This window comes from Vigna unguiculata, chromosome 1, assembly GCF_004118075.2.
Source record: "Vigna unguiculata cultivar IT97K-499-35 chromosome 1, ASM411807v1, whole genome shotgun sequence".
Lineage (NCBI taxonomy): Eukaryota > Viridiplantae > Streptophyta > Magnoliopsida > Fabales > Fabaceae > Vigna > Vigna unguiculata.
Genome location: NC_040279.1, coordinates 1031586 through 1044433, shown reverse-complemented (window position 1 = coordinate 1044433; position 12848 = coordinate 1031586). Strand labels below are relative to the sequence as shown.

General features: G+C 30.3%; 2 protein-coding genes across 2 annotated transcripts; both read left to right on the top strand.

The window, feature by feature from the left end:
- The first annotated feature begins 207 nt into the window (after positions 1-207).
- On the top strand, positions 208-7966 carry LOC114163986 (beta-fructofuranosidase, soluble isoenzyme I-like). Its single transcript, XM_028048417.1, has 9 exons — positions 208-694; positions 1481-1489; positions 3631-4487; positions 4726-4887; positions 4993-5204; positions 5285-5372; positions 5562-5757; positions 7677-7717; positions 7898-7966. The coding sequence occupies exons 1-8, from the start codon at positions 334-336 to the stop codon at positions 7697-7699; spliced, it is 1908 nt and encodes a 635-aa protein (XP_027904218.1). The 5' UTR covers positions 208-333; the 3' UTR covers positions 7700-7717; positions 7898-7966.
- On the top strand, positions 7892-10001 carry LOC114163990 (pentatricopeptide repeat-containing protein At2g29760, chloroplastic-like). Its single transcript, XM_028048431.1, has one exon. It carries the CDS (start codon positions 7892-7894, stop codon positions 9452-9454), a length of 1563 nt encoding a protein of 520 aa, XP_027904232.1. The 3' UTR covers positions 9455-10001.
- Positions 10002-12848: the final 2847 nt, after the last annotated feature.

Genomic DNA, 12848 nt, shown 5'->3' with positions numbered 1-12848 from the left:
TTGATTGAGACGGTTCTTAAGACCAAAATTAAATGTCTATTTCATATACTTCTTTTAGATATATAAAAAAAAATAATAGATATTTTGAAACCGAAACTTGTATTTTGAATTTATTTTTGTTCTTGTCCTCTTTTCCAATCGTATCGGAAGCACCATAACCACCATTCTTATAACCAACTTCCGCGTGACCCATTTTCTTTTCTCTTCTTCATCTACCATTTTCACTCTTCAAATCCCATCTTTTCTTCATCTACCATTTTCACTCTCACAATCTTCTTCATTGCAACAACAATCACAAACTCCAAACTTCTCCACCATAGCTCAAGCACAACAATGGAGACCAATCTTCTTCATCATGCTCCACTACACACCCCTTTGCTCAATCATCCACCAAGACTCAACAACAATGGCCATAAACCATCAAAGGGTATCTTTGTGATGCTTTGTTCCATTGTTTTTCTCATGTCATTGCTTGCATTGATCATGATCATGATCATGATCAAGAGCCAAAACCACTCAGAAAAATTCACAGAAACCACCCCTTTTGATTCATTCATCTCCCCCAGAGGGGTGTCTCAAGGTGTTTCTCCCAAGTCCAATCTTTTCCACAGAGCTTCATACAATTGGACCAACGCCATGTTTTCTTGGCAAAGAACAGCGTTTCATTTTCAGCCTCAAAAAAATTGGATGAATGGTAGGTGTCTTGTATATTTGTTACATGGCTTGATATCATTTTTGTGTACATATTTTAATTAAATTTTTAATATTTTTTAATTCACTTTTTAATTTTATTTCTGCTTTCTATTTGTTTAAAAAATTTATCAAGATCTATGATCTTAAATCATCATTATATTTTAATAACTTTTTCTTATAATATAGTATTTTTGTTTTTTATATGTTTAAAAAGATTTGATGTGATCTATGATGTTAAAGTATAAAAAAATTATATTTTAACAACTTTTTCTTATAAAATAAAGTGTCATATTATAAATTATTTTGAAATATAAAAAAATAAAAAATTACTTTAAATTTAACACCTTATACTATAAGATAAAATTATCAAAATTTAATTTTTAAAATTTAATTTTTTAAATCAGCATTAACATCGTTTCGTAGATGTTGATAAGACATGTGTTAATATAATCATCCATTTCCTTTACGTTCTTCCGAAAAAAAAAATGACTAGAACTGATTAAAAAACATAATATTGAGTTTTTTTAAAAATATAGAAACCTAAGAATAAAAAATATATATTGAATTATTATTATAAATATAGAAACTTAAAATGCTATTAAGCATTATCACGACTGTGTTTTGTAGTAGTTTCTTGCTCCAAAATTAACTTTTCAAGTCAAAAAAATTTCATTCCAATTATGTTTTTTTTTCTTTCGTTATTTTGAGAGGCTAATGAATGAATTGTGTCCTTGTTCCACTGATGTTCATGTTTCCTGCTGATGATGTTTGATTCAATTGACTCCAGATCCTGACGGTATGTTGGTTTTTCATTTTATTTCTCAAATTTATTTTCTGTTCATTTTTTATTTGTTAAATATGTTTTTGGTTTTTCAAGTTTTAGTAAAATTTAGAATTAGTCATTTTTCAAAACTTTTGACCAATCTAGTCTTTCATCTTTAAAATACATGAATTTAGTCATTTTAACCAAATTTTGTTAAGTTTATCTGACGTTTCAAACGCATTTCATGATAGTATTTGAATTGTTTATACTGTTTAACACATTTTTCCTTCAATATTATAATAAAATGCGTTTAAAATGTCCAATAAATTTAACAAAATTCGGTAAGAACTAAATTCACGCATTTATAAAGAAGAATGATTAAATTGGTATAAAGTTTCGAAGAAAGACTAATTTCAAAATTCACTGAAAGTTGATGAAAAAACATATTTAACCCTTTTTCTTTTATATTCTCCAACATATATATATTCTATCAGATTTGTTTTATTACAATTTTATAGTGTGGCTAAAATAAATATCACAAAAAAAAATTAGTAAGTAACACTTAAACATAAAGTGAGTTATTAAACAAAAAACCGGAATGAGTAAATGGGAATGAAGACACCAACTTTAAAAGGAAAATTTAAAATAATAATTTTGTGAATTTTTCTTAACTATATTTTTTTATCTTATTTATTTTTTCTGACAATGGAATTTTTAATTTCACTCTCACTTTAAATTCTTAACATATACTTGTGATATGTTATATATGTAAAATTTAGGGATTTTCATCCGTTAATTTATATATATATATATATATATATATATATATATATATATATATATATATATATATATATATATATAAAGAGAGAGAGAGAAATAAGTTGATTTGGTTTTAATCATCTAGTTTAATTAAGTAGATATATAAGTTTTGTTTTGAGAAAAACAAACATAGTTTTATCTAAAATTAGCACCTAGTTCTATAGTTAGAAAAAAAATTAAGAAAATTTTGTACTGTACTTTACCTACATAAACTAAATAATTAGAAAATAATAGAACTATAATATAACACTTTATATATAATGAAAAAATATTATTTATTTGGTTGATGTTGGTTGAATTGGTAAATTTAAAATCTAAGACTTGAAATAATTTTCACTGGATTAGATTGGTTTGTTTTGCGTTGATTAAATCAAACTAACATTTTACACAATTTAATTGATTTAACTTGAATTCTTAATTGGGCCGCATTGATTCAAATTGACGATCATGTCAAGTAAAAATGGTTATTTTTTTTATTAATGAATAAGACTTTTTTTTTTTTTTACTTTTCTTTTTATAATGAGTTACTTACTTTAGATAAGTTGAATCTTATTAACATTTAGTATACAATTTTATTAACATTCTAAATAATGATAATCTGAAACTTTTAATATAAAGTAGATAAACCATTACTCTTTTAGCATATATTTATTTTAGCATAGTTATAGTTATTAATTTTTAATATAACTTTTTTTATCTGTTGAAGTAATAAAGAATGCAAGAAGCATGTCGATAATCAAAATGATGTAATTTTAAATTTCATCTTTTTATCTATAATTTTAATTACTAATTATAATGAAAATGTTAAAAAAAGTTATTGCCATAAAAAAAAGTATGTATCTTAAATTGATAGCATGGGAGATGTTGTGACATATGATGAATTAAATATGTTTTTATTCGTTAATTTTCATACAATTTTGAAATTAATTCATTTCAAAATTTTAGACTAATTTAGTCCTTAATCTTTCAAAATATGTGAATTTAGTATTTTTAATCAAATTTTGTTAAGTTTAGTTGATATTTTAAACACATTTCACAATAGCATTTGACTTGACGTTAAAGTAAAAATGTGTTAAATATTATAAACAACTCAGATACAATCTTAAAATACGTACAAAATATCAAATAAAATTAACAAAATTTGATTAAAAATGACTACATCTACATATTTTATAAACGAAAGATTAATTGGTCCAAAACTTCAAAATAAACTAATTCTAAAATTCACTAAAAAGTTAAAAAACAAAAACATATTTACACGTATATGTTTTCAATTATTAGGGTTCGAAAATTTGAGCAAGATAAAAAGAAAACAAATAACATTGAATTGAGATTTTATTCTATGGTTGCAGGTCCATTGTTTCACATGGGGTGGTACCATCTGTTCTACCAATATAATCCTGATTCAGCTGTGTGGGGGAGCATCACATGGGGCCATGCAGTATCAAGGGACATGATTCACTGGCTCTATCTACCCATTGCCATGCTCCCTAACAAGTGGTACGATATCAGCGGTGTATGGACCGGATCAGCCACGATTCTGCCAGGTGGCAAAATCATAATGCTTTACACAGGTGACACCAATCAATATGTGCAAGTGCAAAACCTTGCATACCCTGCCAATCTATCTGATCCACTTCTTCTCGACTGGGTCAAGTATGCGGGTAACCCGATCCTAGTGCCTCCGTCCGGCATCGGATCCAAGGACTTCCGAGACCCGACCACGGGTTGGGTCGGGCCGGATGGAAAATGGAGGGTAGCAATTGGGTCAAAGAAAGGAAAAACGGGCCTTTCGATAGTTTACACAACCATTGATTTCATCAACTTTGAGCAAAATGATCACTACTTGCATGCCGTCCCGGGTACGGGTATGTGGGAATGTTTGGACTTTTACCCGGTTTCGATAAACGGGTCGAAGGGTTTGGATACTTCGGTTAACGGGCCACAAGTTAAGCACGTCCTAAAAGCTAGTTTGGATGATGCAAGGGTAGATAGTTATGCAATTGGAACCTATTTTGTTGAAAACGACACGTGGGTACCCGATAACCCGCTTAAGGATGTGGGTATCGGGTTGCTTTTGGACTATGGAAGATACTATGCTTCAAAGAGTTTCTATGATAGAGAAAAAGAGAGAAGAATTCTATGGGGTTGGGTCAATGAAACTGATATAGAAAGCGATGACTTAAGAAAGGGTTGGGCTTCTCTTCAGGTATCAATTTTTCTTTTTTAAGTTTAATTCTCTCTTTTGCTTCTTCAACTTTGATTGTGATTTTAGTTTAGAGACATTTTTGTGTTAAATTTTCCCATTCTGAAATTAAGAGGATGCAATGTAACTAGTTTGATTGTCAAGCACGGAAAGTGTTTGATGAAATGTCGTAATTTTTCATGGTTGAGCTTATAACTTCATGTGAATATAAAGCTTAACTACATCTTTTCTGTTTTATCAGACAATTCCAAGAACAGTGTTGTTTGATAACAAGACCGGGACTAATTTGCTTCTGTGGCCAGTGGAGGAAGTAGAAAGCTTGAGACTAAGTAGTGATGAATTTGAAGGAGTGGTGGTTAAGCCTGGCTCTGTTGTGCCACTAAACATAAGCCTAGCGACACAGGTTTGTCCTAGAATTATGTAAGTTTACTCAAATGTTTTTCTGCAGTGTCACTCACAGTAATTGTACTCACCAGTAATTATTTTCATTTCCCAAAAACTATCCCAGTTGGACATATTTGCTGAATTTGAGATTGAATGGTTGAACTCCGAAAGTATTGGTGAGAACAACATAGGTTGTGGAAGGGGTGGTGCAGCAGAAAGAAGTGCTTTTGGACCATTTGGTCTTCTAGCAATAGCAGATGACTCACTTTCTGAACAAACCCCAGTTTATTTTCGCCTTTCTAATACTACCACTTTCTTCTGTGTTGATGAAACAAGGTAGGAGGTTTGCACTTGGTTATACAAATTTTCTCTTTTTAAAGAAGAAACACGGTAATGAGTTTTTGGGTGTGATGTAGATCATCAAAGGCTTCTGATGTTGCAAAGCCAATTTATGGCAGCAAGGTTCCAATCCTCAGTGATGAAAAATTATCAATGAGGGTATTGGTAAGTGTGAATTGCACTTCTTGTTCACTTGGCATGTGGTTGTACATTACCTATTTTTAGTTTTTATCATTGGTTTTCTCTTTAGATTTTGTTAATGCATGTTCATATGTAGTTTGGGGTGAAATTATGTTTATTTTGTCTTAGTTAATACACAGTTTTTTGTAACAATTAACTTTCCAATTTGATCAGGTTGACCATTCAATTATTGAGAGCTTTGCTCAAGGAGGGAGAACTGTGATCACAAGTAGGGTTTATCCAACTGAAGCAATATATGGAGCTGCAAGATTATTTGTATTCAACAATGCTACTGATATAAACATTAAGATCTCCTTAAAGATTTGGCAATTGAACTCTGCTTTCATACGTCCTTTTCCCTTTGATCAAGGTCAGTGAAGAGTGTTTATTTATATTATTCTCATTATCATTATGATGATTCGTGTATTACTATTGAGATCAACAATCATTCATGAAGTTACTGAATTTTGGTTGAATTATCAATCACTTTATTGGGAATTCATTGCAAGTTAACATTAGCAAGAGCAAACGTTTTTCCCCCAAAAGTCTCTTAATTCATAGGATTGGATATCTAATTAAGAGAAGCACCATTTCTCATGTTAAAAGTCAATCTTCACATGTTATTGATTTAAGATGAGAACATAGATATAGGTTTCTGCATAAATATTAGGTTAAAATACTCCCTTGGTCCATGTTTTTGTTGAAAAATCTCAAATAGGTCCTAAGATTTTTTTTAGTCTCAATTAGGTCTATATTTTTGAAAATGTGTAACAATTAGGTCCATTTCGTTAGTATAGAGTTGACGGTGTTAAATATGTTCCACTTGTCAGCTCCACATTTTTTTGAATTTTTTTGAATTTTTTTAAAATTTTTTTAAATTTTTTAAACTTTTTTTAAATTTTTTTTTATTTTTTTTTGAAAATTATTCATGCCACGTGTCACGTCAGTATTGTGTCACGTGTTAAGTCAGTAAGGTGACACATGTCAAATCATTGTCTGAATCTCAATTTAGTCCATATATTTGTTATTTTTATTACATTTCAGTCCATTTTTTTTAAATTTTTTAAATATATTTATTTTAATTTTTTACAAAATTATTTTAAAATTTTATATTTAAATTTATAAAATTGTTAATTTTAAACCAACTCTAACATTTGTATATAAATTATTTAAAACAATTTTGTAACAAGTTAAAATAAATATTTTAAAATTTTAAAACAAAATATAAAATAAACTTAATATTATTAAAATGTTTAATAACAAATATCATTATAAAATTTATATAAAAGTTAAATTTGATCTCAATTTAGAGAGAATGAAATTGAAAATTAAAAAAAAATGGACTGAAATATAATTAAAATAACAAATATATGGACCAAATTGAGATTAAGACAATGATTTGACACATGTCACCTTACTGACTTGACATGTGGCACAATACTGACATGACACGTGGCATGAATAATTTTTAAAAAAAAAGTTAAAAAAAAATTTAAAAATTTAAAAAAAATTCAAAAAATTGTGGAGCTGACACGTGACACATCTTTAACACTATACTAATGGAATGAGCTTAATTATTACACATTTTAAAAAATATGGACCTAATTGAGACTAAAAAAAATCTTAAGACGTATTTGAGATTTTTCAACAAAAACATGGACCAATGGAGTATTTTAACCTAAATATTATAAACTGTAAACATATTCTATATAGAAATAAATACATTATTTCACTAAAAAAATAGATTTTATCACATACAAATATACAAATGATTATTATAAGTGATTTTGCTGAGAACTTTCAGTCATGCAACGAATTCATAAAGAAATAGAATTAAAACAATGTAAGAAGAGACGATAAACTAATTTGAGTTAGCACTAACATAAAACACGTTAAGGCATTGACTTTTTTTCATTGATGTTTTTCTTCTTCTTCTTTTTTTCTGTGGTTGTTCATGTTTCATTTTAACATTAAACTCTCTACAATTCTCTTTGGTATGGCATAAATTACGAATAAATGAACGTAAAATCATGGACTTCATTAATGCATGCATCTATTTTGTTCTTTTGTTCATTATAATAATTAAAATTGTTTTAAGTCATGAAAGCATATATTCCATAATAGTTCTACGGAACTTTTTAATATTGAGACATAGTTTAATTTTGTCTCATGTTTTTTTATAATAATTAAAATTGTTTTAAGTCATGAAAGCATATATTTCATAATAGTTCTACGGAACTTTTTAATATTGAGACATAGTTTAATTTTGTCTCATGTTTTTTTTTTCAGAAAAAAAAAATGCTTTGCCCTAGATAAGTAATCGATGAAAGGTATGCATTTTTAATTAATACTACATTTATAAATTTGTTAATAATCAATGTGAATCAATAATAATATTCAATAACAATTTTTTCAATAATAAATAATGAATTTTTTTAAATGAGAATATAAAAAAAATTGAAATTAACTTTGACACTAACTGGGTGAAGCGGTGTTCGCAAATTATGAAGGCTCAGGATCTGAATCAAATAGCAATTCGCGCCCAAAAGCAACTCCTCACAAACCCTAACCCCCAATTGTTGAACCCTTTACTATCACTTCTCAGAAATTCGAAAAATGCATTCTTTCATCTCTACAACCAAATGCTCTCACACCCTTTCTCCCACAACCACTACACCTTCACCCACGCCATCAAGGCCTGCTCCTCCCACCACGCGCACTCCAAGGCGCTCGAAATCCACGCGCGGCTCATCAAATCCGGTCACCATGTCGACATCTTCATCCAGAACTCGCTCCTCCACTCCTACCTCGCCCGCAACGACGTCGTCTCCGCCTCAAACCTCTTCCGATCGATTCCCTCCCCCGATGTCGTTTCATGGACCTCACTGATATCGGGCCTCGCCAAATCGGGCTTCGAGGCCCAAGCCCTTCAACATTTTTCCGCAATGAGCTCGGAGCCCAGAATTGTCGAACCCAATGCAGCCACCCTTGTCGGCGCGTTGTGCGCGTGTTCGTCGCTCAGGACTCTGAGGCTCGGCAAGTCCGTTCACGCTTACGGCGTGAGGATGATTGCCAACACTAATATTGTTTTTGACAACGCGGTGTTGGACTTGTACGCAAAGAGCGGGTCGTTGAAATATGCGAAGAACCTGTTCGATAAAATGTCTGTGAGGGACGTGATTTCTTGGACCACTTTGTTGATGGGTTACGCGCGTGGTGGTCACTGCGAGGAGGCTTTTGGTGTGTTCAAACGAATGGTGCATAGTGCAGAAGCTGAACCTAACGAGGCAACTGTAGTAACTGTTTTATCAGCATGTGCCTCTATCGGAGCATTGAGTTTGGGGGAGTGGGTGCATTCGTATATTGACTCACGACACGACCTTGTGGTTGATGGAAATATTGGGAATGCTTTGCTCAACATGTATGTGAAATGTGGAGACATGCAAGTGGGGTTTAGGGTTTTTGACATGATTGAGCACAAGGATGTTATCTCGTGGGGCACTGTTATCTCCGGGCTTGCCATGAATGGTTATGGGAAAAGAACATTGGAGGTATTTTCACGCATGTTGGTTGAAGGGGTTGAGCCTGATGATGTTACTTTTATTGGGGTGTTATCTGCATGCAGCCATGCGGGGTTGGTGGATGAAGGGGTTATGTTTTTCAAAGCAATGAAGGATTTTTATGGCATTGTGCCACAGATGAGGCATTATGGTTGTGTTGTGGATATGTATGGACGTGCTGGTTTGTTTGAGGAAGCTGAGGCTTTCCTTAAAAGCATGCCTGTGGAAGCTGAATGGTCTATTTGGGGAGCTCTTCTTCGAGCTTGCAAAATCCATGGTAATGAAAAGATGTCTGAATGGATAAAGGGACAACTCAGGGGGAAAAGTGTTGGTGTTGGTACCCTTGCTTTGTTGTCTAACATGTATGCCAGTTCTGAACGATGGGATGATGCTAATAAGATTCGGAAGAGTATAAGAGGCACTGGAGTGAAGAAAGTTGCTGGATGTAGCTGGGTAGAGCTTGAGGTTTACAATAACAGATCGGATTCAAATGTGTGTGCTGCCTAACAAGGAGGATATTATCAATGAAGCTTTGACATGGAGAATGGTACTACCAACAATGATATAACCTCATGAGGTTGAATATGAGTGCAGATCTTAGCATTACTCTGTTCATATGTAGAGTCAATATGTGATTCTTCTCAGAATCGCAGCAGCGACCAGATCCTACTACAAGAACAGACCGAGGCTGTACTAAAAAATGAACCCCCTTGGAAATCCCAACACCAGTGTGGTAGCAACAGGATCCGAAGCACAGAACTTCAACGCATCATTCATAACCTCCGCAAACGCAGTAGGTTCATGCTCCTCTTAAACTACACGAACTAAGATTAGATGGAACAATGCCATCATCACCATAATTTGTGCTCTTCAAATAAGTTGTTTAATTTCAAAATTGTGAATCCTTGTTGATGGAAATTTTCCTTAAATACAATACTTGTGAATTTAAACATTAGTTCCCAAAAGGTTACGGACTCTCAATTTTGTTCTTATGTGCAAATGGTTCTTAAATTGCTTCCTATTAGTACAAACTTTACAAGTTTGATCTCTGCTATCATATGTTGTCTGCTAACCACACTGCACTTTTTTAATTTGGTTGTGTGCTACACTTAGGGGCCAAACTGACTATGTTTACATGTACAGGATAAGTTTTCATGCATGTGTACCAAATTAAAAATCTGCAACACATGTGCATATTCTTTCCAAAGTAACACATGGTGCATTTTAAATATTCTTTCATCAATATTTTGCACTCATTATAGAAAACTTGTTTTTCTTAAATATTAAAACATACACTCTTTAAAAATTAAAATACTAAATATTCTCTTAGATATGCTTAAATTACACCCCTCTTCCTTCTTGATTTAAAATATGCATTTCCTTTTCCAAAGAGATGAATGTGTATATTACAGTACTTGTGAATACATATAAATAAGTTTCCTTTGCAACGTGTCTCCAATTCCTTTAAAAATATTAGTCCCGCTGATATTTCGTCCTTTTTTTTACAACTAATACTGTCACAATAAATAATTTTGAACACTCAATTCTCGAGTTTAGTTTTTCAAGAGATATAATATCAAGGGTGAAGTATGTTTTTGGTTTCTTAATTTTTAGTGAATTTTGAAATTAGTCCATTTTGAAACTTCAGACTAATTTAGTTATTTATTTTTCAAAATACGTGAATTTAGTTATTTTAATAAAATTTTATTAGGTTTATTGTATATTTTGTATGTATTTTACAATTGTATTTGAGTTGTTTATATTATTTGATACATTTTTTCTTTAATGTTAAGTCAAATATTATTATGAAATGCGCTTGAAATGTCAAATAAACTTAACAAAATTGATTAAAGTTACTAAATTCACATATTTCGAAAATAAACGACTATATTGGTACAAAGTTTGAAATGAACTAATTTCAAAATTTACTGAAAGTTAAAACACCGTAAATATATTTAACACTAATATCAAATACCAAATGGAGCAAGAATAGCAGTTATAAACATCTCTGAAAATTATAGAGCTCAATAACTTTGGGCCAACCACATTTTAACTTATGTACCACTCTCGTACCTCATTTTTGCACCCGGTACATGTAGAGGAATTATTAAAACATCATTTGTTCATAGTTTAAATATAAAAAAAAAACATCATTCTTCTTGAAATCCATTCAAGATATTTTAGAAAATTTAGAATAGTGTATCTAAAAATACATTATTAGTAGTAATTTACGAATTAGATAATTAGGAATGTTTTTTCTAGAATTATAATCTGATGGAATCCATAATATTTTGAGATTATGCAATAAGAACCTATATTTATTATCACGCAATACGAAAATATTTAATATTACACAATTCAATGATTATGATGGCAGTATGATAAGAATATTTTGATGATCTTTTATACTATGGAGATGTAGAAAGAAAAAAAAAATGGGAGAGATATGAAAAAAAAAATTATAAAATAGTTAAAATCCACATATTATTCATCTTTCTTTACCTAGTATTAAATCAATTAAGTTTCATTTTATATACTTTTATTGAAACAAAGTTTTTAAAAGTAAGATTGTTGTATTTTCTTTTTTATAGATAAATCCATTATGGGAGAGTAACTTTTTACTACGAAGAATTTCAACAAACCAAGATTTATCATGATAACATGGTGGCCTATTAACACCACTCTTTGTTTTCATTGATTAATCATTTTGATTGAGATGTTATTGCTCCATGAACACTCACCATGATAGTGAAACCCATTTGGTTAATGCCTAACTTTGGCCCAAAACCTCCACGCCTCAAAGAGGCATATATATTCAAATGAATAATTAATAATATCACATAATTAAAAAAATTAAAATATTATCCATTTTAGTACTAAATATATAATAATAATAATAATAATAATAATAATAATAAACCTGATCTTAAATTCGTTGATACATATAGTCAATCCTGCATTCCAGATATTATGAGTAGGGATGTCAACGGGCCGGATAAGATATGGATAGTAGTTCCCACGTACTCTACCCGCTGGATAAATATATGTTTCGTACTTGTACTTATATCTGTCGGGTATCCGTTATACGGGTACCCGCATAATTTTTTAATATCCATGGATATTTACAGGTATCCGCAGATATTTACAAAAAAATAAAAATAAATATTTAACAATATATTTTAATCATAAATTCAAATAAAATAAATACATAGTATTCATAAATTCTAAACAAAGTCCAAATAACCCATTTAAATAGTGTTGAATGACCGTTTACAAAGAAATAAATGTTTTTTAAAACTAATTGATAAAAAAAATAACTCATTCAAAATCAATATGTTAATATTTTAATCATGTTTTTTATTTAAATTAGAGTATAGCGGGTACGAATATCCATACAGGTATCCATGGGTATGAATATTATGATATCCGTACCCACCTCATTAACATGCGGGTATTAAAAATATTCATATTCGTTATTCGCGAATATTCATTTATAATATTCACTTCCTACCCGTTGCGGATTTTATCTACAGATATATGCGGATACATATTTTCTTACTATCCAAATTATGAGTTTTGAGTCTGAAATTTTTGTTATAGTTCTTTTCTTAAAATATGTTTTAAAAAAATAAAAGAATAAAATATATTTAAATCATCAAACTAAGCGACATAAAACTATTAAATCCTTTAATCCTTGATTAAGGTCTTCAAATCCATTAAAATATCATTATAGAATCAATCACCGTATCTAACAGATTCACCTAATCTTAACTTCTAAATAATATAAAAATTATTAAATTCACCAAAATAATAATAAATATTATTATTGTAAACAATGAAAAACTATTAAATATAGTAAAATAATAAATAATAACTGTAAAAAGGGTTTCATGAATGCTGT

What these genes read in the sequence shown, in the direction of transcription:
- LOC114163986 (XM_028048417.1), top strand. Translation starts at nt 334, where the DNA reads ATGGAGACCAATCTTCTTCATCATGCTCCACTACACACCCCTTTGCTC. An exon ending in AGGGTTGGGCTTCTCTTCAG is followed by an intron (nt 4,488 to 4,725) that starts GTATCAATTTTT and finishes CTGTTTTATCAG; the next exon opens with ACAATTCCAAGAACAGTGTT. An exon ending in TCCTTTTCCCTTTGATCAAG is followed by an intron (nt 5,758 to 7,676) that starts GTCAGTGAAGAG and finishes TTTTTTTTTCAG; the next exon opens with AAAAAAAAAATGCTTTGCCC.
- LOC114163990 (XM_028048431.1), top strand. Translation starts at nt 7,892, where the DNA reads ATGAAGGCTCAGGATCTGAATCAAATAGCAATTCGCGCCCAAAAGCAA.